This window comes from Schistocerca americana, chromosome 3 (assembly GCF_021461395.2).
Source record: "Schistocerca americana isolate TAMUIC-IGC-003095 chromosome 3, iqSchAmer2.1, whole genome shotgun sequence".
Lineage (NCBI taxonomy): Eukaryota > Metazoa > Arthropoda > Insecta > Orthoptera > Acrididae > Schistocerca > Schistocerca americana.
The window spans coordinates 988,749,952-988,776,898 of record NC_060121.1 but is presented as its reverse complement, the minus strand read 5'-3'; the positions used below and the strand labels follow the sequence as shown (position 1 = coordinate 988,776,898).

General features: G+C 38.5%; 1 protein-coding gene across 1 annotated transcript in view; it reads right to left on the bottom strand.

The window, feature by feature from the left end:
* The window catches only part of LOC124605701 (lysosomal alpha-glucosidase-like), a 130,351-nt gene that overhangs the window by 32,373 nt on the left and 71,031 nt on the right, over positions 1-26,947 (bottom strand). Inside the window, exons 12-13 of the mRNA XM_047137562.1 lie at positions 24,190-24,341; positions 21,207-21,355 (exon numbers count right to left, since the gene is read on the bottom strand). Of these exons, the coding sequence (XP_046993518.1) occupies positions 21,207-21,355; positions 24,190-24,341 (301 nt within the window). The remainder of the gene's footprint in view (positions 1-21,206; positions 21,356-24,189; positions 24,342-26,947) is intronic.

The following is a 26,947-nucleotide window of genomic DNA, read 5'->3' as shown; positions in this document are numbered from 1 at the left end:
ATAGTGAGCATTTACAGACACAGTGTTGGAGAAAATATGAAAATTTTGTGTGAATGTCTTTTAGAGATTTTAAGACCGATATCTGTATACGAGATCATAGCAGGAGGCAAAGTCTGGATGTATTCATTCAAGCTGGAACTATGTATTCATATAAGCTGGGAACTAAATGGCAGTTAACTGTCTGAATGTTTCACAATTCACCAAAACCAACAAAATTGGTTAGTTTGTAAAGCACATCCAAGGAAATGGCTGTTTGTATCCTTGGTTACACTGGAGATGTTGCAATCACTGCTTTAGAAGATTGAAGAACAGCTAACACTGAATTGTATACAACAATTTGTTTGCCACAAGACACCAAAGAGGTCAGGAACAACAAGCAAAAATGTTGCATCATTTTTCATTGTAAACACTGGCTTTCAAATCATGGTTTCTAGAACTGGCTTCAACAGATGGAATAGCACATAAATTTTAACAGTAACTATCTTGACAAACAATAAAACCATTTTTACAAGAAAATTGTATCTTTTAATTGTTTTGTAAAAAATCAAAAGGATCTCTTGTGCAACGAAAAAAATGTGTAAAATGAGCAGTAAACAAAATTCCACCTATACCACAATGTCATTTATTAACAACACTATCAGTTTTGGAAGATTAATTCTCCATGTTGAAGCATCGTTCAAACAGAATTACATTATTGAAACAATCCAGCCATAAAATATCTCAAATCAATACTGTAACATTACAATATTTTCCCCAAAATTATAACTTACTTTAAAGTGGATAATTACAATCCCATAGCAAAGGATCAACTACCAGCCTTGAATTATAGTTGGACAGTGGCAGCTGTTTGGAACAAATGACTGAGCCAGTTAAACCTGCAGTCTCTATAAGCATAATAATTCAGTGCATGGTATATTAGGAATTAATTACAAGCCATTACTTTCTTCATTATCACATTCCCAAAGCACCACGATGACATTACATATTAACTTTGAACATAAAAACTGAATATACCTAACCATATATTATATATCTAAAAACAAAGATGATGTGACTTACCGAACGAAAGTGTTGGCAGGTCGATAGACACACAAACAAACACAAACGTACACACAAAATTCTAGCTTTCGCAACAAACGGTTGCTTCGTCAGGAAAGAGGGAAGGAGAGGGAAAGACGAAAGGAAGTGGGTTTTAAGGGAGAGGGTAAGGAGTCATTCCAATCCCGGGAGCGGAAAGACTTACCTTAGGGGGAAAAAAGGACGGTTATACACTCACGCACATACACACACACACACATATCCATCCACACATATACAGACACAAGCAGACATATTTAAAGACAAAGAGTTTGGGCTGAGATGTCAGTCGAGGCGGAAGTGCAGAGGCAAAGATGATGTTGAATGACAGTGTTGCAACAAACTGTCCATTCGCATGAATGGACAACAGTGTTGCAACAAACTGTCCATTCGCATGAATGGACACAGGCAGACAGTGTTTGTTGGTAATGAGGATCACCCTGTGGCTAAACATGCCTTGGTGCACGGCCAGCACATCTTGGCACAGTGTTACACCGTCCGGGTTATCTGGATACTTCCCACCAACACCAACCTATCCGAACTCCGGAGATGGGAACTTGCTCTTCAATATATCCTCTCTTCCCGTTACCCACCAGGCCTCAATCTCCGCTAATTTCAAGTTGCCGGCACTCATACCTCACCTGTCATTCAACATCATCTTTGCCTCTGCACTTCCGCCTCGACTGACATCTCTGCCCAAACTCTTTGTCTTTAAATATGTCTGCTTGTGTCTGTATATGTGTGGATGAATATGTGTGTGTGTGCGAGTGTATACCCGTCCTTTTTTCCCCCTAAGGTAAGTCTTTCCGCTCCCGGGATAGGAATGACTCCTTACCCTCTCCCTTAAAACCCACTTCCTTTCGTCTTTCCCTCTCCTTCCCTCTTTCCTGACAAAGCAACCGTTTGTTGCGAAAGCTAGAATTTTGTGTGTATGTGTGTCTATCAACCTGCCAGCGCTTTCGTTCGGTAAGTCACATCATCTTTGTTTTTAGATATATTTTTCCCACGTGGAATGTTTCCCTCTATTATATTGATATCATTAATTTGAACTCAACAATTACATTTGTTATTGTCACTGTTGCATTTCAAAATCTTTTCTGTCGTCTTATTTTCTCTTTCTGTTTTTGCCAGTAGTTTCACTTTGTATTCACCTTCTCCTTTTTACCGCAATCTGCTATACAATTTTATCCTGCCTATATATACTCAATAATACGTAACCCACTTCCAAACCATAACCAAAAAAATTTTTTTGCCGCTTTCAACACTACCGCCGCTATAAAATCCACCATTTCTAGTTCACAAACCGTTCCTTTCACCTTTTAAACAACCATTTCGGCTAGTTCTAATAACTTTCGCTTTATTTCCATTTCCGTTTTTCCCACATCACTGATAATTTTTAGACGCTTCCCACAGGTTTTAACGTCATTCTTTCTTCGTCAGACAATTGTTAGCCTCATTTTCATAATCTGTCACCACAAAACCACTCCTTTTAATATATTACACGCAGTTTTTTTTAAATTTTCCCGAATTTCTCCGTCCTTTAACGTGTTTTGGCAGCAACACAACCACCTAACCTTCGTGCACATCGTTGTCTACCAACCCAAGTCCAACATAGCCCAGCTGTAACCAACACCTTTTCGCCTTTTTTCACACCAAATCTCCAGTTACTTTCCAGTTCACCTTTATCTCTCCCCATATATTTTCATTTTCATTTTCATTTCAGCCTCATGTTACACTTTCCATCTAACACCATGTCACCCTCACAACACCCCCACAACGACCCCATTAAGTTTTATTTACATGCCCTCCACAAACATGCCTTCGCCCTAGCCAGATTACGCTCCCATATTCTATTTTCTCAGGCTTGTCTGACATTTGGCATTACCCCCAAAGGCCTCACACTTAAAGTTCCCATCTCTGGCTGCAACCCTACTTTCCATCAGTCCCTATACCAGTTCCAAACTGAACAATCCATTGCCCTCACCCACCTAATCCTTCACCTACACATCAACTCAGCCAATGAACACACCCGTCAACTCCTATCCTTAATAAAAGTCCTTAATCTTTCCTCTCCCACATCCACACCGGCTGTTCAGAGCATCCTCCTACAGGCCAACCGTAAATTAGAACAGCATGCCACCCTCCACTTCAAAAAACTATCCAATCTCCTGGTTTCCCACCTCCGGAAAGGCAACTCACTCACCCTTCACAACCTTTCCAGCAAACCTCAACCGCGTCTCATTGCACACAAACCCAGTCTCTCCCATCTACTCAATCTCCCACTTCCAGCTCCACTCCCTCCAAAACCTCAAAATTACGATCAACACAATCTGGAACCACAACACCCTAATTCAGTAGTTAACCTTTCCTCCAAACCTCTCTCCCAATCCGAAACCTCTGTCCTATCCAAAGGCCTCACCTTCAGCCCCACTCCCAGATTCAACCAAACAGCCCTCATCAAAGATTTACTGTCCTACACTCGTACTCTCTGCTGGAAATATCACTTTGCCACGAAGAAAAATGATCCTAATCCTACCCCTAATGATCCAACTCCCCAAGACACCATCCAAATTGAACCCTGCCTGGAACAGTTCCGTCCTCCGTCGCAGCGGGACCCACCTCCTCTTCCTCAAAATCACCCTCTCCAAACTTTCCAAAAATTTCTGACTTCCAGCCTTGCATCTCAATCCTTCTTAAAAAACCTTAATCCTACTCCCAACATCACCACTGCTGAAGCCCAGGTTATTCGTGATCTGAATGCTGACCTATCCATCGTCATTCTTCCGGCGGACAAGGGTTCCACGACCGTAGTACTTGATCGTCGGGAGTATGTGGCTGAGGGACTGCATCAGCTTTCAGACAACACCACATACAAAGTTTGCCAAGGTAACCCCATTCCCGATGTCCAGGCGGAGCTTCAAGGAATCCTCAGAACCTTAGGCCCCCTGCAAAACCTTTCACCTGACTCCATCAACCTCCTGACCCCACCGACACCCCGCACCCCTACCTTCTTCCTAAAATCCACAAACCCAATCATCCCGGCCGCCCCATTGTAGCTGGTTACCAAGCCCCCACAGAACGTATCTCTGCCTACGTAGATCAACACCTTCAACCCATTACATGCAGTCTCCCATCCTTCATCAAAGACACCAACCACTTTCTCGAACGCCTGGAATCCTTACCCAATCTGTTACCCCCGGAAACCATCCTTGTAACCATTGATGCCACTTCCGTATACACAAATATTCCGCACGTCCAGGGCCTCGCTGCGATGGAGCATTTCCTTTCACGCCGATCACCTGCCACCCTACCTAAAACCTCTTTCCTCATCACCTTAGCCAGCTTCATCCTGACCCACAACTTCTTCACTTTTGAAGGCCAGACATACCAACAATTAAAGGGAACAGCCATGGGTACCAGGATGGGCCCCTCGTATGCCAACCTATTCATGGGTCGCTTAGAGGAAGCCTTCTTGGTTACCCAAGTCTGCCAACCCAAAGTTTGGTACAGATTTATTGATGACATCTTCATGATCTGGACTCACAGTGAAGAAGAACTCCAGAATTTCCTCTCCAACCTCAACTCCTTTGGATCCATCAAATTCACCTGGTCCTACTCCAAATCCCATGCCACTTTCCTTGACGTTGACCTCCACCTGTCCAATGGCCAGCTTCACACGTCCGTCCACATCAAACCCACCAACAAGCAACAGTACCTCCATTATGACAGCTGCCACCCATTCCACATCAAACGGTCCCTTCCCTACAGCCTAGGTCTTCGTGGCAAACGAATCTGCTCCAGTCCGGAATCCCTGAAGCATTACACCAACAACCTGACAACAGCTTTCGCATCCCGCAACTACCCTCCCGACCTGGTACAGAAGCAAATAACCAGAGCCACTTCGTCATTCCCTCAAACCCAGAATCCCCCACAGAAGAACCACAAAAGTGCCCCACTTGTGACAGGATACTTTCTGGGACAGGACCAGACTCTGAATGTGGCTCTCCAGCAGGGATACGACTTCCTCAAATCCTGCCCTGAAATGAGATCCATCCTTCATGAAATCCTCCCCACTCCACCAAGAGTGTCTTTCCGCCGTCCACCTAACCTTCGTAACCTGTTAGTTCATCCCTATGAAATCCCCAAACCACCTTCCCTACCCTCTGGCTCCTATCCTTGTAACCGCCCCCGGTGTAAAACCTGTCCCATGCACCCTCCCACCACCACCTACTCCAGTCCTGTAGCCCGGAAGGTGTACACAATCAAAGGCAGAGCCACATGTGAAAGCACCCACGTGATTTACCAACTGACCTGCCTACACTGTGATGCATTCTATGTGGGAATGACCAGCAACAAACTGTCCATTCGCATGAATGGACACAGGCAGACAGTGTTTGTTGGTAGTGAGGACACCCTGTGGCTAAACATGCCTTGGTGCACGGCCAGCACATCTTGGCACAGTGTTACACCGTCCGGGTTATCTGGATACTTCCCACCAACACCAACCTATCCGAACTCCGGAGATGGGAACTTGCTCTTCAATATATCCTCTCTTCCCGTTACCCACCAGGCCTCAATCTCCACTAATTTCAAGTTGCCGGCACTCATACCTCTCCTGTCATTCAACATCATCTTTGCCTTTGCACTTCCGCCTTGACTGACATCTCTGTCCAAACTCTTTGTCTTTAAATATGTCTGCTCGTGTCTGTATATGTGTGGATGGATATGTGTGTGCGTGTGTGCGAGTGTATACCCGTCCTTTTTTCCCCCTAAGGTAAGTCTTTCCGTTCCCGGGATAGGAATGACTCCTTACCCTCTCCCTTAAAACCCACTTCCTTTCGTCTTTCCCTCTCCTTCCCTCTTTCCTGACGAAGCAACCGTTTGTTGCAAAAGCTAGAATTTTGTGTGTATGTTTGTGTTTGTTTGTGTGTCTATCGACCTGCCAGCGCTTTCGTTCGGTAAGTCACATCATCTTTGTTTTTAGATATATTTTTCCCACGTGGAATGTTTCCCTCTATTATATTGTAACCATATATTAATATTAAATTGAACTGGAATTACTTCATTTTCTTGCTCAAAGTTATTACACAAAATTGGCCTTGTGCTCTTGACATGTGGCAACATAGGAAGTAATTCCTTGTCAATAGTTGTTATTATACATATGCTCAAAATAAACATGCCCTCATGTTAACAATTCACATTCAGTCATGGGAAAACATCATTTACTCAAAATTTGAAAATGCTTTTAAAATGGTTACTCTTCTACTCTATGAATTTTTATGCTCATGAAATCACATCAAATTCGGTTAGAACTACTGTAATATCGATTGTTTCAATACTCAAGTGTATGTTTCCCCACAGAGAGATACTCAACTGCACTGTTGAGAAGAGAGTGTTATGGTACAACTTGACTAAGAGAAGGGATTGATTGGTAGGAAATATCCCGAGGTATCATCGAGGAATAATCAGTCTGTTTATGAAGGGAATTATGGAGAGTAAATATTGTAGAGGGAGACCAAAGCTTGAATAATGTAAGCAGTTTCAAATGAATTTAGGCTGCATTAGTTATGCAGAGGTGAAGAGACTTGCACAGGACAGACTAGAATGGAGAGCTGCATTAAACTAGTCTTCAGACTAAAGTCTACAGCACCATTGTTTTCTTTCAGCTGGTTTACAGATTTAGAGTTATTTTTACTCACTTTTATCTTTTAAATAGCTCCACAGATAAAAATCGCAAGCAGACAAATCGAGCAAGCTACGTTCCCCCAAAGCTTTGCTCGTAGTGCATTCTTTTGGGAAGGCTTCACAAATATAAGACAGTGACTGACAAGATATGTGGCATGTAGTTTCACTTTGCTTTCATGTTCATTTAACTGAGGATATTAATTTGAAGATATTAGAATGTATTGGCAGTGGTTTCAAAGAACATTGTACTGATGATTTGACAACCAGAACTGCACACCAAACTTCAACTGCCCAAGAGCAGAGTTGACCGTCAAGGGGTGTAACACACACTGCTATGCACAACAAGCTCGATTTCAATGGCTGCTTTACAATGCAAGACATCTGGCTCCTTCCCCCCACACCAGCTTTTCTGAACAACCTAGATGTGAGTTACCTTTACAACATGTCCTTTGTTCCCATGGGAATGATCCTAGGTTGATAATATCTTATCTAAATAGAATCTATTGACACCATCTTTTCGCAAGAATATTCCAGTGCCAATTTTGGCATATTTGCACAATTCTCAGTTTTTACAGGGGAGCCTGGTATTTTAATATACTTTTCAGCTGTCGCAACTGTGCTTTATGTTTGAAGCTAATGGGGACATTTTGTATACTCACACTGCCACAAAATGAAAAGTTCAGAAAATTAACATCCTGATACTACTTGTAATTTAAATAAAAATAAATAAAATCACAACTTTTGAGCACTAAAATAATTTTGCATCACATATTGATGCACAAGTTCTATTATTATTGTATGCAAAAAAATAACACAGTATATACCTCTATATTCACAATGAGATCAAAACGTGATTGTGCCAAGACAGACAAATATACTGTTCTGAATCAGTCATGGTATAAAGAGAGGGTCATATGCTGTTTGATATAACTGTTGGAGGTTTGAGTGCAATATATGTAAACCTTTCTTTGTGACTGAAAACAGGTAAGTCACAAGGGTTTTTGATGAAACATTGTAATAAATAAAAAAATCAAAATAAAAAAGTTTATTTCAGTCTGAACCTGAATAATGAAAATCTGGGATGAATTATTACAGCCCCTAAATGACTGTTGCCAGTGAAAGATAAGTAATCCAGAATATTATAGTATAACACACTTACAGTGGAATTTAAGTAATATACAAATTAGTCTTGATTCACTATGATTGCATGGTAATATTCTTTCTGATTATTTGCTTCCATAACATGTGAGGATGTTCTACAGTAATTCTTCTCGCTTAAATCTCCACTAAACCTCTGCCCCACACCCACCTCAACCTGCCCCAGGAGCATAACTTTACTCACACTGCACTCATGCCTCTACCCAATGTCTCCCCTCCCTCTGTTCTGTTGCCTCTTCCCAGTCCACGCCTCCAGGTCACTGCATACTGCATGAACTCATTGGTGCAAGTGCTGGTGTATCGCATTCCTATCACTTCCACCTACATTCCTATTCTGTGCATCTGTTGCTCCCCCTACCATATTCCTTTACCACACACCTGCATCAGCAACCCTTCCCCAACACCATCTGGGTGTGTGTTTCCTCCCTATAATTTGTCCGAAAGCTAGCAACATTTTCAGACTCATTTATGTCCCTGTTGTATGTGACTTGTTACCTTTATTCCTAAACTATTTACATTTATGAAATAGGATAGATTGCTAGTCACCACACAGGAGAGGTATTGAGAGGCAGATAGATACATGGAAAGAAGACATTGGAAATTATAAGCTATCGGACAAAGTTGTTCTTCAGATGTAGAAAACACACACACACACACACACACACACACACACACACACATATTCATACATGCAAAACTACAGTAATACTGTACATAAAGACCATGGTCTAAGGGTAGGATCTTTGACTATGACACCAGAGATGCTGAGTTAATCCCAACCCATGCCAAGATTTTGAATAAAAATCATCAGTTATGTCAAACACCTGCAGTACAAGGAGTCACCGTCATTCTGCCAACAGTCTTGTCAAAAAAGGATAGAGAAATGGATAGAGGTTAAGGACATCCTCTTGCCCTCAGGGTGGTAAACTGTCTTTAAAGGTGGAAGAATCAGTAACAATCAGCAACATGAGGACACGAGAGGCAATGGAAACAAATTCATTAACAAAAGAAAATGTGTATCTGTAGGACATGCAGACTTCAGAAAACAAGCCCAAGGTGACCCTTTACTTTGCAAAGAATTCAGTATTTCTCCTGTTTGGATCTATGGGTTGGACTGCCCTGGGTGGTGTTGAGGAGGATGGATAACGTTAATGCTCTACAAAATCAGATGTTGGAAAGTTAGGTATCTGAATATTGCAAGGAAATTGGAGAATCTGAAAAAGAGAGTTGAAGAGACAGGCTGGACTCTGGCAGAACTAGTGGAATGAAGTTGAAAGATAGCAATGTCTTGTCAGACTATTAAAGGATAATAATAGTAGCATCTGTGAATGTAACAATTTTTCACCATAACGTAGGAGGACTTACAAACAAAGTTAACAAAATTTCTGTTCTTTTAGATGACCCACAAGAGATAAAGGATGCTGATGTTCTATGCATTAGTGAACACCACATGAGAGATGCCGAAATGTTACAGCTCAGTGGTTACTGCCTAGCAGCACATTAGTGTAGGTCTATCATGAAGAATGGTGGAGTAGTAATATACTTAAAAAATAACACATCATATACCACATTAGATATAAAGAGTCACTGTATTGAACAAGGTATTGAAATATGTGGTGTAGAAATTACTATAAGTGACTGTACAGTTGTCGTGTTAGCACTATACAGAGCTCCCTCAGAGAACACTAATGTGTTCCTGAGGCACTTAGATTCTGTCTTATCCCAAGTTTACTCAAAATCTAAGGATTTAATAACTACAGGTGATTTCAATGTAGGTTTCCTAAATGAAAGCAATGCTAAAGCAGATTTAGAACATCTAGTTGATTCTTCTAATCTGATGACAATAGTAAATTCTCCAACTAGAGTTACCGAGAACTGCCAAAGTCTGATTGACAATATATTTGTAGATAAGACAAGAGTCAACAATATCGGTGTACGTCCAATTCTTGGCCTTTCTGATCATGGAGGTCAGCTGTTTTCTTTCAGTGACATCAATCTGTGCACCAGTTCTGAGAATTCTTGGAAATCTTTTAGGATAATAAATGATGAAACCATCAAAAATTTCAACAAAAGCCTGTGTGTAGATTGGAGTCCAGTTTTCAATGAAGCAGATGTGAACAAAAAGTATAATACATTTCTAAATGAATTTATGTCCATTTTTGAAGCCACTTTTCCTAAACAAAATAAAAAAATATAATTAGAAACAATCATGTAAGCACTATCAATAAGTCATGGATCACTGCAGGGATAAAAACATCCTGCAGAACAAAGAGGGTGCTATACAATTCTCTCAGAACTTGTAATGATCCACAAAAACATCAGCACTACAAACTTTACTGCAGCATCCTAAAGAAGGTAATAAATACGTCAAAAAATATGTGCATAAGTCTGAAATTGAAAGTGTGAAAACAAAATAAAAACAATTTGGAATGTAATAAAGCGGGAAACTGGCAAAAAAACAGGGAACAGGACACCCATAGAACTTAAACAAGGTATCAATATTGTAAAGAAACCTGAAATGGTTGCAGAGATCTTCAACAGGCACTTTTTGTCAGCAGCAGAGAAGACAGGCTGTAAAGGTTCTGTAGATGAGTCATTGGCTCTTCTACAGAAAGCTATCAGTAATAGACCCTCACAGGTATCCCTATCTCATGTTACAGTAAAAAGAGATTGAAAGAATTATTACCCCATTAAAAAATAAAAAATCTGTCGGTGTGGACAATATTTCCTGTAAAATATTGAAAAGTTGCTATAAATATATAAGTCAAGTCTTATGCAACATATTCAATGCTTCACTGCAAGAAGGAATTGCCCCTGAAGGCTAAAACTAACTGTAGTGATACCACTCTTTAAAAAAGGTGAGAAAGACAATGTTACAAATTATCGCCCAATCTCCCTTTTAACTATCTTTTCAAAAATTCTTGAAAAACGGATTCACAGGTTGATTGTCAATCCTCTCAGCTTCTACAATATTCTTAGTACAGAACAAGCAATATTCTCTTTCACCAATCAAATACTGGAAGCCATGAACAAAAAGATGTCTCCAGTAGGTATTTTTTGTGACCTCTCTAAAGCCTTTGTTGTGTAAACCATCTAATTCTTTTGAAAAAAACAGAATATTATGGTTTGGGTGGTACCATTGGTTTGTGGATCAGAGCATACCTAAAGGACCGAAAGTACACTGTAATGCTGAATGGCACATCCGGAGAACCTGCCTCATCTGAGTGGGGCACAGTAAGTTGTGGTGTGCCACAAGTCTCTGTTTTGGGTCCATTGCTGTTTCTCATCTTCATTAATGATCTCCCACTTTATTCTGATACAAAGAATAAATTTATTCTTTTTGCAGATGACACTACAATTCTAATTGATGATTTTACAAACTACAAACTACAAACGAAGTTTTCAATTATATAGTAAATTGGTTTTATTCAAATGGTTTCTCACTAAATACAGATAAAACCCTTTATATGAGATTGCATACTCCGCAAAGAAATCTGGAAGAAATTAACATTAAGTGTAGAGATCAAGCAATACAAAAAGTTGAGATTACAAAATTCTTGGGTGCTTACATAGACAGCAAATGTAATTGGTCGACACACATTCTTCATCTTTACAAAACACTTAGCTCAGCAATATTTGCACTACGGGTTATTGCTTCAGTGGCTGACGTAGATACCATTAAGGCTTCTTACTTCGGCTATTTTCATTCATTAATGGCATATGCTATTATATTCTGGGGGAACCAAACTCTTGCAAAAAATAAAATAAAATAAAAAAAATTCACTGCCAAAAAAAAAAAAAAAAAAAAAAAAAAAAAAAAAAAAAAAAAAAAAAAGCCATCAGAATATTGTAGACGCTTGTTTCGAAATATGGGGATCCTTACCACCGCTTCACAGTATATCTTTTCTTTGTTGACCTTTGTCTGTAATAACCCTTCTATCTACAAAAGATAACAGCCAATTTCATAACTATAACACAAGGACCAAAAACAGTCTGCACATTGAATTGAAAAGTCTCACTATGGTTCAAAAAGGAGCTTACTACTCCAGTATTAAGCTGTTTAATGCTCTCCCTCCACACATCAAATGCCTTAACAATAGATTGCCAGCATTCAAACAAACTCTCATGGAGTACCTGATAGAGAAATCTTTTTATACAATTGATGAATATGTGAAAGAAAATGCATATAATCACTAAACTTGCAAGTGTTGTATAAATAGTATAATTAATTTTGTTTTGAATAGGCATATGAAAATTGTTTATTGGTATTTCTGTATTTCCCTTGGAATAGTTACCTAAAACTCCTGCTGAAACCCTCAACAACCTCTGGTTCTTTTAACTTACTAGGGCCTAGTCTCCTTAATTTCCTCCCTATGTGCGGTCTCTTGAGTTCAGCACCATAAGATTAAATCTCTATAACTTCTCTGTCTTTTTTCAACGTATATCTTGACTTGTTCCACATCTCTGAATGTTCCCCTTGTTGATGGGCTCTATGGAACACAATGAATGACTACATAAATAAATAAATTTGCAATATAACTTCTCCAATAAGGAAATACTGTTTTTGTATCGTTGCTGTCTTTTATCCCAACACCACTTGCCTTATTTAAGATATGTTTTCACATCTTGATTAACATGCATTATTTCTTGTGCTGCGTTAGCAATATGTAGGCTGATCAGGGCACTAACTTAATTAGAGACAAACTTTGCAAGGAGGCGATAGGACAGCTCTTAGCACTTGATCGAAGCATTATGCAACACCTGTAACTCAAATTATTTTGTGTCAGATATCTGTGAGTAAGTCTGAGTTTGGAGCAAATAAAAATATGTCTTATTCTTTTGATTTTGTTCATATATCACGTTTATCCCCCCCCCCCCCCCCCCCCCCCGCCATGAACCATGGACCTTGCTGTTGGTGGGGAGAGTCAGACAGACATGTGGTTCCTGAAGGCGGCAGAAGTTGTCTTGCTGCACTGGTACTGCGAACAGCTGTAAGTAAGGGGAAACTATAGTCGTAATTTCTCTCCAGAGCATGTAACTCTTCTGTGTGGTTAAATGATGATGGTACTCTCTTGAGTAAAATATTATGTAGGTAAAATAGTCCCCTACACAGATCTCTGGGCAGGGCCTACTCAGGAGGATGTCATCATCAGGAGAAGCAAAACTGGCGTTCTACAGATTGGAGTGTGGAATGTCAGATCCCTTAATCGGGCAATAGAAAATTTAAAATGGGGAATGGGTAGGTTAAAGTTACATATAGTGGGAATTAGTGAAGTTTGGTCAGGTGAATAAATGGTCATAAATACAAAATCAAATAGGGTAATGAAGGAGTAGCTTTAATAATGAATAACAAAATAAGAATGTGGATAAAATTGGCTGTAGTGATTCCTCTCTTTAAAAAGGTGATAAAAACAATGTTACAAACTATCGCCCTATATCCCTATTAACTACCTTCTCGACAATTCTTGAAAAACTCATGCACAGGAGGATTGCAGATCATCTCAACTTCCACAGTATCTTAAGCAAAAATCAGTTTGGTTTTCGTGCTGCTCTTTGTACTGAACAGGCAATATTCCCTTTCAGAAACCAAGTTTTGGAAGCCATTAACAAAACAATGTCTCCAGTGGGTATTTTTTGTGATCTTACGAAAGCCTTTGACTGTGTAAACCACCAAATTCTTTTGAAAATGGCAGAATACTGTGCTTTAGGCGGTACTGTTGGCTTGCGGCTACAATCATATCTAAAGGATCGGAAGCAGACTGTAATGCTAAATGGCTCTTCTGGAGAACCTGCCTCGTCTGAATGGGGCACGATAATGTGTGGTGTGCCTCAAGGCTCCGTTTTGGGCCCACTGCTATTCCTCATCTTCATTAATGATCTTCCTCTTTGTTCTGAGACAAACAGCAAATTTACCCTGTTTGCTGATGATACCATAATTCTAATTGATGATTTGATAGATCACAATCTTGAACAAACTACAAATACTGTTTTTAATGACATCTTAAATTGGTTCTCCTCAAATGGTCTCTCACTCAATGCAAATAAAACTCATTATATGAGGTTCCATACATCACAAAGTAATCTCGACAAAATTAACATAAAATGTAGAGATCAAACAATACAGAAAGTTGAAGATGCAAAATTCCTGGGTGCTTATACAGACAGCAAATGTAATTGGTCAGTTCACATTCTTCATCTACAGCAACATTTGCATTACAGGTAATTTCTTCAGTGGCTGAAGTTAATGCCATTAAGGTTGCCTACTTCCACTCATTGACGTCATATGCTATCATATTCTGGGGGAACCAACCACTTGCAGAGAAAAAGCACCGTCCCCCAAAAAAAAAAAAAAAAAAAAACCAGAATAATGTGTGGGGTCCATCAAAGACACTCTTGCAGGCACTTGTTTCGAAAGATAGGTATCCTAACAACTGCCTCAAAGTATATTTTTTCCTTGCTGACCTTTGTGTGCAAAAATTATTCTATCTACCAAGACAACACCAGAAACAAAAACAATCTACATGTCAAAATGAAACGTCTCACCCTGGTACAAAAAGGAGTTTACTACTCCTGCATTAAGCTGTTCATTGCTCTCCCACTACATATCAAATGTGTTCATACAGAACTACCAAAATTTACACAAGTTCTCAAAGATTATCTGACAGAGAAATCCTTTGATACTGTGGACGAATATTTGAAAGAAAATGTATACCATCACTAAACTTATTGTGTCTAGAACTAGCTCAATTGATTTTATTGAGCATTTGAGCATTATCACACTTTTTGTGACAACAGATTGGCTGTACCTGTATTTACTCTTGTAGGCCTAATATCTGATTTAACTTTGTGCACTTATTTATAACCTTTATTTGAAACTCCTTTTTCTGTTAAATGGTTGTTATGTTATCTAAACTGAAAGAACCAGAGATTGTACAGAGTTTCAGGGAGAGCATAAAGGAACAATTGACAGGAATGGGGGAAAGAAATACAGTAGAAGAAGAATGGGTAGCTTTGAGGAATAAAATAGTGAAGGCAGCAGAGGATCAAGTAGGTAAAAAGACGAGGGCTAGTAGAAATCCTTTGGTAACAGAAGAAATACTGAATTTAATTGACGAAAGGAGAAAATACAAAAATGCAGCAAGTGAAGCGGGCAAAAAGGAATACAAACGTCTCAAAAATGAGATCGTCAGGAAGTGCAAAATGGCTAAGCAGGGATGGCTAGAGGACAAATGTAAGGATTGGTTGGTTGGTTTGGGGGAGTAAAGGGACCAGACACAAATGTAAGGAGGTAGAGGCTTATCTCACTAGGGGTAAGATAGATACTTCCTACAGGAAAATTAAAGAGACCTTTGGAGAAAAGAGAACCACTTGTATGACTATCAAGAGCTCAGATGGAAACCCAGTTCTAAGCAAAGAAGGGAGAGCAGAAAGGTGGACGGAGTATATAGAGGGTCTATATAGGGGCGATGTTCTTGAGGACAATGTTATGGAAATGGAAGAGGAGGTAGATGAAGATGAAATGGGAGATATGATACTGCGTGAAGAGTTTGACAGAGCACTGAAAGACCTAAGTCGAAACAAGGTCCCGGGAGTAGACAACATTCCATTAGAACTACTGACAGCCTCATACATCTTGTGAGCAAGATGTATGAGACAGGCGAAATTCCCTCAGACTTTAAGAATAATATAGTAATTCCAATCCCAAAGAAAGCAGGTGTTGACAGATGTGCAAATTACCGAACTATCAGTTTAATAAGTCACAGCTGCAAAATACTAACGCGAATTCTTTACAGACGAATGGAAAAAACTGGTAGAAGCCGACCTCGGGGAAGATCAGTTTGGATTCCGTAGAAATGTTGGAACACGTGAGGCAATACTGACCCTACGACTTATCTTAGAAGAAAGATTAAGGAAAGGCAAACCTACGTTTCTAGCATTTGTAGACTTAGAGAAAGCTTTTGACAATGTTGACTGGAATACTCTCTTTCAAATTCTGAAGGTGGCAGGGGTAAAATACAGGGAGTGAAAGGCTATTTACAATTTGTACAGAAACCAGATGGCAGTTATAAGAGTCGAGGGACATGAAAGGGAAGCAGTGGTTGGGAAGGGAGTGAGACAGGGTTGTAGCCTCTCCCCGATGCTATTCAATCTGTATATTGAGCAAGCAGTAAAGGAAACAAAAGAAAAGTTCGGAGTAGGTATTCAAATCCATGGAGAAGAAATAAAAACTTTGAGGTTCGCCGATGACATTGTAATTCTGTCAGAGACAGCAATGGACTTGGAATAGCAGTTGAACGGAATGGACAGTGTCTTGAAAGGAGGATATAAGATGAACATCAACAAAAGCAAAACGAGGATAATGGAATGTAGTCAAATTAAGTCAGGTGATGCTGACGGAATTAGATTAGGAAATGAGACACTTGAAGTAGTAAAGGAGTTTTGCTTTTTGGGGAGCAAAATAACCGATGATGGTTGAAGTAGAGAGGATATAAAATGTAGACTGGCAATGGCAAGGAAAGCGTTTCTGAAGAAGAGAAATTTATTAACATCGAGTATAGATTTAAGTGTCAGGAAGTCATTTCTGAAAGTATTTGTATGGAGTGTAGCCATGTATGGAAGTGAAACATGGACGATAAATAGTTTAGACAAGAAGAGAATAGAAACTTTCGAAAAAGGGTGCTTCAGAAGAATGCTGATGATTAAATGGGTAGATCACATAACTAATGAGGAGGTATTGAATAGGATTGGGCAGAAGAGGAGTTTGTGGCACAACTTGACTAGAAGAAGGGATCGGTTGGTAGGACATGTTCTGAGGCATCGAGGGATCTCCAATTTAGTACTGGAGGGCAGCGTGGAGGGTAAAAATCGTAGAGGGAGACCAAGAGATGAATACACTAAGCAGATTCAGAAGGACGTAGGCTGTAGTAGGCACTGGGAGATGAAGCAGCTTGCACAGGGTAGAGTAGCATGGAGAGCTGCATCAAATCAGTTTGAGGACTGAAGACCACAACAACAACATGTTATCTAGCTGACATTGTATCTATTACTGTATTTATAGTATGTCTTACTTAAGCTATGTACAATTTGGCATTGAATTGCCCTTGTATTTATTGTAAGTTTAAATTGAAACGTGTGCAATTTGATACTTTCCATATCCTTGTGATTGAATCACTAATTGGATCCACGGAACATGAAATAAATAAATAAGCTATTGTGAACAGCATAGTGAATGCATTATTGCAGCAAAGATGGAGATGAAGCCACCACAGTAGTAGAAGTTTATATGCAACTAGCTCCACAGATGATGAAAAGATTGAAGAAAAATTATGATGAGATAAAAGAAATTATTCAGATAGTTAAGGGCAATGAAAATTTAATACTGATGGGAAACTATAACTCTTCAGTAACAAAAGGAACAGAAGGAAAAATTGTAGTTGAATATGTACTGGGCAACAGGAATGAACGAGGTAGAGTTCTGCGAGAACTTTATTTAATCCACAAATATGAAAAGTCAGTAGTCAACTACACAAGAAAACTTTTATTTGGTTTACAGACTTCGTAAGTTTATACTGTCATCTTCAGAAGTGAGGTATGCTCAAATCATTGGTAAGCCATTGTCAAAATAAGAATCAGACAGTAGTGCCCTTTGCTACAGAGTCAAAAAAACACAATAACATCTCTAAAACACAGATTTTAAATTGTAAGACATTTAAAGGGACAGATGTGGACTTAGACCACAATATATTGGTTATGAACTGTAGAGTAAAACTGAAGAAATTACAAAAAGATAGGAAATTAAGGAGATGGGACCTGGATAAACTGAAAGAACCAGAGCTTGTTGAGAGTTTTAAAGGGAGTATTAGGCAACAATTGACAAGAACAGGGGAAAAGAATACAGTAGAGGATGAATGGGTAGCTTTCAGAAATGAAATAGTGAAGGCAGCAGAGATTGAATATGTAAGAAGGCAAGGCCTAGAAAAAATCCTTGGATAAAACAGGAGATATTGCATTTAACTGATGAATGGAGAAAATATAAAAATGCAGTAAATGGAGCAGATGAAAGGGAATATAAACGTATAAAAAAATGAAATTGACAGGAAGTGCAAAGTGGTTTAGCAGGAATGGCTAGAGGACAAATGTTAAGATTTAGGAGCATTTATCACAAGGGGCAAGATAGATACCACCTACAGGCAAATTAAAGAGGCCTTTGCAGAAAATATAAACAGCTGTATCAATATCAAGAGCTGAGATAAGAAACCAGTCCTAAGCAAGGAAGGGAAAACTGAAAGGTGGAAGGAGTACACAGATAGTCTATATACAAGGGAGATGTACTTCAGGGCAGTGTTACAGAAATGGAAGAGGACGTAGATGAAGATGAGACAGGAGATACAACACTGTGAGAAGAATCTGACAGAGCACTGAAAGACCTAAGTCAAACTAAGGCTCCGGGAGTAAACTACATTCCATCATAACGTGGGAGAGCCAAAAAAACTCTTCCATCCGATATGCAAGATATACGAGAGAGGCGACATACGCTCAGACTTCAGGGTGAATATAGTAACTTCAATTCCAAATAAAGTAGGAGCTGACAGGTGTGAATATTAATGAACTATCAAACAATGGAAAATCCAGGATGGAATGTAACAATATTAGAGAAGGAAAGTTGCTACTCACCTACAGTAGAGATGCTGAGTCGAGATAGGCAAAAAAAAAAAAAAAAAAAAAAAAAAAAAAAAAAAAAAAAAAAAAAAAAAAAAAAGGCATTACCTACAAACAAATCCGGGGTAGGGCTATGGGCACCCGCATGGCAATACCCTATGCCAACCTATTCATGGGCCATGTAGAGGAATCCTTCCTAAAAACCCAGAATCCTAAACCCCTCACCTGTTTCAGATTCACTGATGACATCAATGTTATCTGGATTGAAGGTGAGGACACCCTATCCACATTCCTCCAGCTTTTGATTATGTTAACTGTATAACGGTACAGCCTACCCCAGGAGTCAAATGAAATGTCCGACACCACCTTTTTTTAAAATTATGCACATATAATAAATCAAATAACTAATCAAAAGTAATTGAAGTAATAAGTCCTTATAAATAAATAACTAGAGATTGCTGAGATGTTAGCATGAAAAATCAATGCTTCTAATTAACAAAATTTCAATCTAAAAATCCAGTAATCTTAGACCTCACTATCTTGAGAAACAGCTTAAAAGTTATTACCAAGCAATGTAGTTTCATTTGTTATTTATTTTTATGTCTTCCTCTATAATTAATATTCCTTGTAATAACATTTCTAATTAACTCTCCAATTGTTCAAACACAGTTTTCCAATTTTCAGAATTTGTGGCATTATTTGTGTACATTCTATTTATTTAATCAGACAAAGCACGAGCTCTGTACTACTATTACATGTTAGTAACCAAATCTAAACTGTAATTAATTATGTAACTAAAATAATACAAGATACATTATTGTAATTAAAGTTCAGAATGATTTTCTTGTGGAAAACTAAAGATATTACTCTAAAAGATTGTCATTGAATATTGTATTTTATACCTTATTCAGCTGTAACATCAGTTTCTTTACGTTTTGTAAATTTTAATTGTAACATCAAAATTGTATAAAAGTAATAATGCTTTATTTTGGAAGCTATTGTTAAAATTCTGTATAAAGCAATGGAGTGATGCTGTGATGAGTCAGTTCTGAAGTTACTTTTGGAAATCAAAGAGATCAGTGAAGTCTGTCAGTGTTTTGTTTGCATGACGAGTGTGCAGTTCGGATGTCAATTAATGTGAATAAATTTTTTGAAGCATTAAAATTTCGCATTCATTCATCAATGGACCAGGAAGAAGAAACTTAAGTTAAGTAACATTCAACATGAATCGTTGCAACTGGAATACTATCTTTGAAATTCCAAAGTTAGCAGAGGTAAAATACAAGGAGTGAAAGGCTATTTACAACTTGTACAGAAACTAAATGGCAAAGAGTTGAGGGGCATGAAAGGCAAAAGGGAGTTGTAGCTTATTGTTGATGTTATTCAGTTTGCACATTGAGCAACAAGAGAAGAAAACCAAAGAAAAATTTGGAGTACGAATTAAAGTCCAGAGAGAAGAAATAAAAATTTCAAGTTCTGCTAATGACATTGTAATTCTCCCAGAGACAGCAAAAGTCTTGTAAGAGCAGTTGAATGGAATTGACAGTGTCTTGAAAGGAGGACATAAGATGAACATCAACAAAAGTGAAACAAGGATAACAGAATGTAGTGAAATTAAATAGATGATGCTGAGGGAATTAGATTAAGGAAAACAAGAAACTTAAAGTAGTAGATGAGTTTTCTATTTGGGCAGCAAAATAACTGATTATGACCAAAGTAGAGAGGATATAAAATGTAGACTGGCAATGGCCTGAAAAAGAGTTTCTGAAGAAGAGAAGTTTGTTAACACTGAATACAGATTTAATTGTCAGGAAATCTTTCCTGAAAATTTTGTATGGAGTGCAGCCATGTGTGGAAGTGAAACATGGATGATCAAGAGTGTAGACAAGACGAGACTAGAAGCTTTTGAAATATGGTGCTACAGAAAAATGCTGAAGATTAGATAGGTAGATCACGCAACTAATGAGGAGGTACTGAATAGAATTTGGGACGCAAGTTGATAGGACATGAGACCTCAAGGGATCATCCATTTAAGACTGAAGGAAAATGTAGGAGGGGGGGGGGGGGGGGGGGGGGAACTGTAAAGAGAGACCAAGAGATGAATATGGTGAGCAGATTCAAAAAGATGTATGCTGAAGTAGTTGTTTGGAGATGAAGAGGCCTGCACAGGATGAAGTAGCATGGAGAGCTGCATCAAACCAGTCTTCAGACTGAACGAAGACCAAAACAACAATGTCACACTTATCTAAATTCAACACTGAAAATGTTATTCACTGGAAAGTTTGTAGATGTGATCAAGAAATGTGTATCTTCTTAACATTTGTTTCTGTAAACAAAACTATAATGAAAAACATAGTACACCTGATACAGAACATATCTGTCTACATTGAATGGTTTGTGGGTTTGGATGAGTTGAAGGGAAATGTAAGACTAGGCATGTGTACTATGTGGCATTTCCGCTCCCCAACTCCTTGAGCTCCTACAGAAGAGTAATTCTACATGGTGGAAAGTAGTTCTAAAATAGTTCTGAAATGAGTATAGAAATAAAATTTTATATTTTAAAGCCAGTCTTGAAAACCAAATAAAAAATGAAATTTAATATAGTGCATAAAAATGTGCCAACTTACTCAAAGAATAAAGGCCGTGCAACAGTGTCACCAAAAGCATGAGCTCTCCAGAAGAGAGTGTACAGGTAGGGCAGCAGGCGGTACCGCGTGAGAAGTGCCTTGCGGGCCGACTCCACAACTGCAGGGCCCAGCGACACGGGGTCTTGTGGCTGTGAGATGTTTGACATCGTATGAATATGGGAATAATTCTAAGTTGCACATTCTCTTTACAGTGTTTAATTCATACAGGCGTTGAGTAAAAATCAGTTATCCCTTAGAAAACATATACAAATGAAAGACGTCTCATGCTTTAATATATAACTTCATAATAGCGTTAGCAGTCTCACATAAATGCTGTGTTTATTATTCTAGTGGAGTATTTCTAAGGGTGTGGAACAAGAAAGGATGATTATCCATCACAATAACTGAGCAGAAATACATTGTCATCTCATTTTGCAATCAACATAATGAGAGATACTTCTGAGTGTATTGGTTTTGCATGGTTTAATTGCTTGAGACAAATGCCAGGAGAGCTTCATTGAAAAGGATATGCTTTCCTTCCTAACACTTTTACAATCCGAGTTTGTGCTTTGTCTCTAATTATGTCATCATAAACTCTAATTGTCCTACCTTTCCTAAGTGCATATCAATATACTACTTTACTTTTAAATGTGTTATTGATCCGGAAATAATTGTATATTGAATGAAACACATTGTGTAAAATTCCTTGTCATCCAGTTGGATAACAAGTTAAAATAGAGTCAACATATAGATAACCAAGAACTTCAGTTTCAGAATATCAGGGCCTTAGATGTATCTCTCATTATATTGACTTAAGGACATGAGCGTTCGGTTAATTTGCACAACATTTGCAATCAGAGGGCAGGAATGATTCTCAAGATGCAAAAGAAACAAAGTTTATTTCTTGAAAATAAACACAAGCTCTTCATGGTGGTGATGAACCGCACTGAAGGCTTAAAAAAGAAACAATAATTGGGCTGAAGACCGAATTACAATAACAAATAATTTCTGGCTAAATGTCCGGACATCAAAATAATTCTTGGAAGATGACTAATTCTAATAAGAGAAACAGTTAACACATCAACTAATTAGTTATGGCAGAAGGCCAGAATTGAAAAGTACTTAAACCAGTTGAAATTAGGCTGATGGCTATCAATGTCCTCTCTCATAATAGCAAGTAGGTCAATTTCTGTTTCTGGAGTTGAACACCAATCACAGATAATCAAGATCTGCAATCGGTGAGAAGAATTAGAGGTCAGTGTAACTAGTAACCAGTATTAATTACAAGTGCAAACTGTTGATTCAGGGTCATAGGCCACACATCGACTTCGTAATGGTCCAGACCCTTATGGTTCTACCGAGATTACATTCAGTGGTGCAGCTGGCTGTGGATTGTGACATGTCTCCCTGGCTGGATCGTAGTAAACCCCTGAATATGGAAGAGCTGCTGTTCTCTGTGCCTGGCCCTGCAGGTTACTCAGTGAAGACTGCCTTTGTGGCCTGTGTGCAGCCTTAAATGGGCTGCAAGCAGCTGAATACTTCGTGCACTGTTTTCAGTCACATGGCTATATGTAATGAACTAGCTTGTGAGCATCGCAACCTGTAGTGGCGTATCTGATGCCTCCTAGTGGCAGCTGGATTGCCCTGGTTTCTGTTTGATGGCCAACAGGTTGGTTCCTACTCGGTCCGGGATCTGTCTGATGGATCTGCCGTGCAGGTTGCTTGTGTGTGCAGGCACTTGGTCGAGATGTATTAATCTGCATATTTTCACTCCCTGTTGTCCTACAGAATTACCTTCTGGGGCAATGCAAATAAAATTGTTCAGTAGAAGTGAACTGTAAGAATTCTGTGTAATGCAGATATTTGTACATCTCGCAGAAGCCTTTTTGAAGAGCTTCCAATTCTTACACTCACTTCATGATATATTTACATGTTAATAGTATCTATTGCTGATGATAAAAATCAGTTAAAGGTGAACTGTGATTTACACTGTAAATATACAAAAGCCATTGCCTCTTTATATAGGATTCAGAACTGATATTTAACAGGGTCCTGTCCAACACAAAGCAAGAAATTGGGAGCCTCTATCAATTCAAAAGAAAGTTAAAAATACATCTCATTCGTCACACTTCATACTGATTATTTCAATACCTGGATTTGAGGACTGAAAAGTTCTGTTAGCTGCATAAGAAGCAGTAATGTACTGTAAATAGGACTTAGTGTCTACAAACATAGGTACATATTTTCTTTGAGAAACTCCATTGCAATCAAGTACATATTAAACTACTAACAACAGATAAACAGCAGCTCTGTATTGTAATGGAGGAGCCAGCAGCTTTTTTCAGAGTAGCAGTTTCCTTTCTGATTTACTCAATTACATTTAGACGGCATCAGCATAAGCAGTATTAAGCAGTAGAGTGATAGTTTATTGTTAATACAGCACTACAATGCACATCTGTCAACGGTCACTTCTTTGATGTTTTCAATTAATCTCGAGGCTGTGGATGCACACAGTATATTGCAGCGGGCACTCTTTACTGGTGTCATGCCCTGCAAGCATTTGCAGCCTCATGACTGATAAAAAATGCCAGAGAAGTAACCATTAAAAGCTGTCCATTGCAATGAAAATCATAAAATCATGTGCCACAGGGTTAAGTTTCTATGATTTCCTTGTCCTTTGTTGACGTATACCTTGACTCGTTTCACATCCCTGAAAATTTTTGTTCCCAATGAGATCTATAGCACATGGTGAACGAATGACACATTGGTAGAAATGAGACCCATTTTCAGACAACATTATTAATCAATTAAACACTATTACTCAATTAAACACAAGTTTATCACCACAGCCATTTGAACTATAACAGTTCATCATGTTAAGATTGATGGTTTCAACTGATACCTATACTTCTTATCGTACAGACAGCAAAGACAAAAATAGGGAAGGGAGAGGCAGTTGGTGTTACCTCAGCTGAATACTCACTATTCCATCATCTGTGTTGTGATTCCTGCTGAAAGGATAGAAAGCTCCAAGTTGAGACCACCTCTGGCAGAGGGACACTGTGGTATTTCCATTGAATCCACAGATATCAGAACCCATGAGTGGTATACCAAATAAACTGAAACTAAGTAACTCTGCAAAGGAAAGAACCCACAATAAACACAGTGCAAAGTTACTCACAAATTTACCTGTGTGTGTGTGTGTGTGTGTGTGTGTGTGTGTGTGTGGACAGAGAGAGAGAGAGAGAGAGAGAGAGAGAGAGAGAACTTACATTAGGGAAAGAGCCATAGCTCGAAGACTACTAACTGTCAATGAATCACACATTAATTGCTTGTACAGGGTGACCCAAAAGTCCATTAACATTTGAAACTGCACTAATTCATGGTATAATGGAGGAAGAGTGGTAAAACTTGAAACACACATCTGAAATGACAAGGGCTTTTTTATTGAAAGCAAAAACAAGTGTAAAAACCAGTGAACAGATGGCACTGAACAGCAACACATCAGTGATGCTCCATGAGAATTGTGTATAAAATGAGCTGCAGTGAGAGAGGGAATCACATCTCCAGGCCTCAATTTGTGTGATTATTGGTTGTGGGGTTGCCTGAAGTCGCATGTCTACTAAGATCGCCTGACATGATTCGGGATGCTAAAAGGCAACATCAGGCACAAATTTCTCAGCAGACCTATTGATATGCTATACAGTGCTGTTGACAGTATAGTCCCTCGACTACAGGTACTGTCAATGAATTATGGCTGACACGCTCAACATCTGTTACGAAGAACATAGTCTGTGTTAAAAATCAATTATGAAGCTGATTATTGCTTTTATATCATATGGGAAGTGCAATCTGTTGGTCACTTTGTGCACTTTTTTGGTTTCAATAAAACTCCTTGTCATTTCAAGCATGTGTGTCAATTTTTACCACTCTACCTATATTATTCTATGAAGTATAGAATTTTCAAATGGTAATGGACTTTTAGGTCATCCTGTACATCAATGCTTTTCCATGTTTTTATTTATACATCGCATCCTCGATTTCCTGTTATTGATTACTAGTTGAGATACCACCTTGAAGGACAGTAGACTGTGTTCTAATGATTAATTGACATTAGATGTCATGGAATATCAAACTAGCCATATGACTGGATCCAGCACTTCTAAATGAGCGTGTGTCGTATTCCTGAAGCATGAAGGCATGACTATTACATGAAAACATTCCCCACTTGGGCATGTTTCACTTCTTGGGATGCAAAAAAAATTAAATCTCTTCAAAGAATTTTCTTTTCTCACAACTATCAATAATTTGAAGGCAACAATAAACATTCTTTCATCAGATATAAAATATGGCACATAGTATTTAAATATATTGTTTTTTTGGAGTTTGTGTGTAAAAATAAAAGAGCTGGAGGACATAGTACTTTGGAAGTGATCAATCCACTGTCATTAAACATTGAAAAAAATCACTTGTGCACCTGAGAACCTGCAAAAGTACATACGTGTAAAATATGAGGACAGTTGGAAGGAGCATACAATGGAGCCATTAAATTACCTATAAATCTTAGTTTGCAATAAAAACATTTATAGATATACATTATATAAAAATAAAAAATAGCTAGAGCACATTGCTTCCCTTCATTCTATAATGTCATGCATCACCATATTTTGAGATAACTCATCAAGACAGGCCTAGTAGTACACAATACAAATTAAAGTGAGTATACTAAGTATTCTGTCTGAGTACATTTATTCCTTGGTGAAATTTGTCATAATCAAAACATCTCTGTTGAAACCAACTGATGGAGTCAACATCAGGAGTAAAAGTGACCTTCACAAGGGCTGAAAGTCCCTCACTTTGTTCCAGATGTGTGACCATTCATCAGAAACACACATTTTCAATTGCTTACCAACAACCATAAAGGGGTCTGCTGCTAACAAAATACAACTGGTGAAGAGTCGAGGATTTATTGTTGACCAACTCGTTCTATTCCATTGATGAATAACTTAAGAGAACCAATTGACGTGATTATTACAAATTATATGTGTAGCGTGGATGCAATATAATACCTGACTTCGTCACAGCTTCAGTAAGGATATCTGTGTGAATTAGCCTTGCAAACTGTCTGTTTTTGATTATACTTGGTCATACTAACTTTGGAATCTCTTATATACTTCGGTATTTGTACATTTAAATATTTCTGATGAGCTTTTTGATTAATAGCTACACGAAAGAATGTCTGTAATTTCTACCATTTTTCATGTCCTTAAGGTTCTCCCCATTATAGGTTGATAGGAACAAACTGTATATTCAGTTTAATAACAAATTATACACTCAGTTTAGTCAGGGATTTTTCAACGGTCCCAAAGGAACTTGAGTGAAATTTGAGACTCAGATGATATGTGATGAAAGAAATGAGTGGTGTACAGAAATTTTCATAAACATGAAAGCAGTTTTAAGTTCCATTAGAGATAAGCTGCCACAATTTGTAGAGGCCACATATAATATGAAGTACATTTAGTAATTTATATCAATGCTCATCACAAAGAAGGTGCAGAGCAGCACAGAGGCGAGTCCACAGCCCAGTGCCTACTCTATATCACGAGTAGTGATCTATCCCCAACCATATTAGGGGTTGTCAAATGAAAACGAGACATATGGAAAAAGTAAGTAAACAGTTTATTGTTTCAAAAGTAATAACCACAACTGTTAATACATTTATCCCACTGTGTGACAAGATA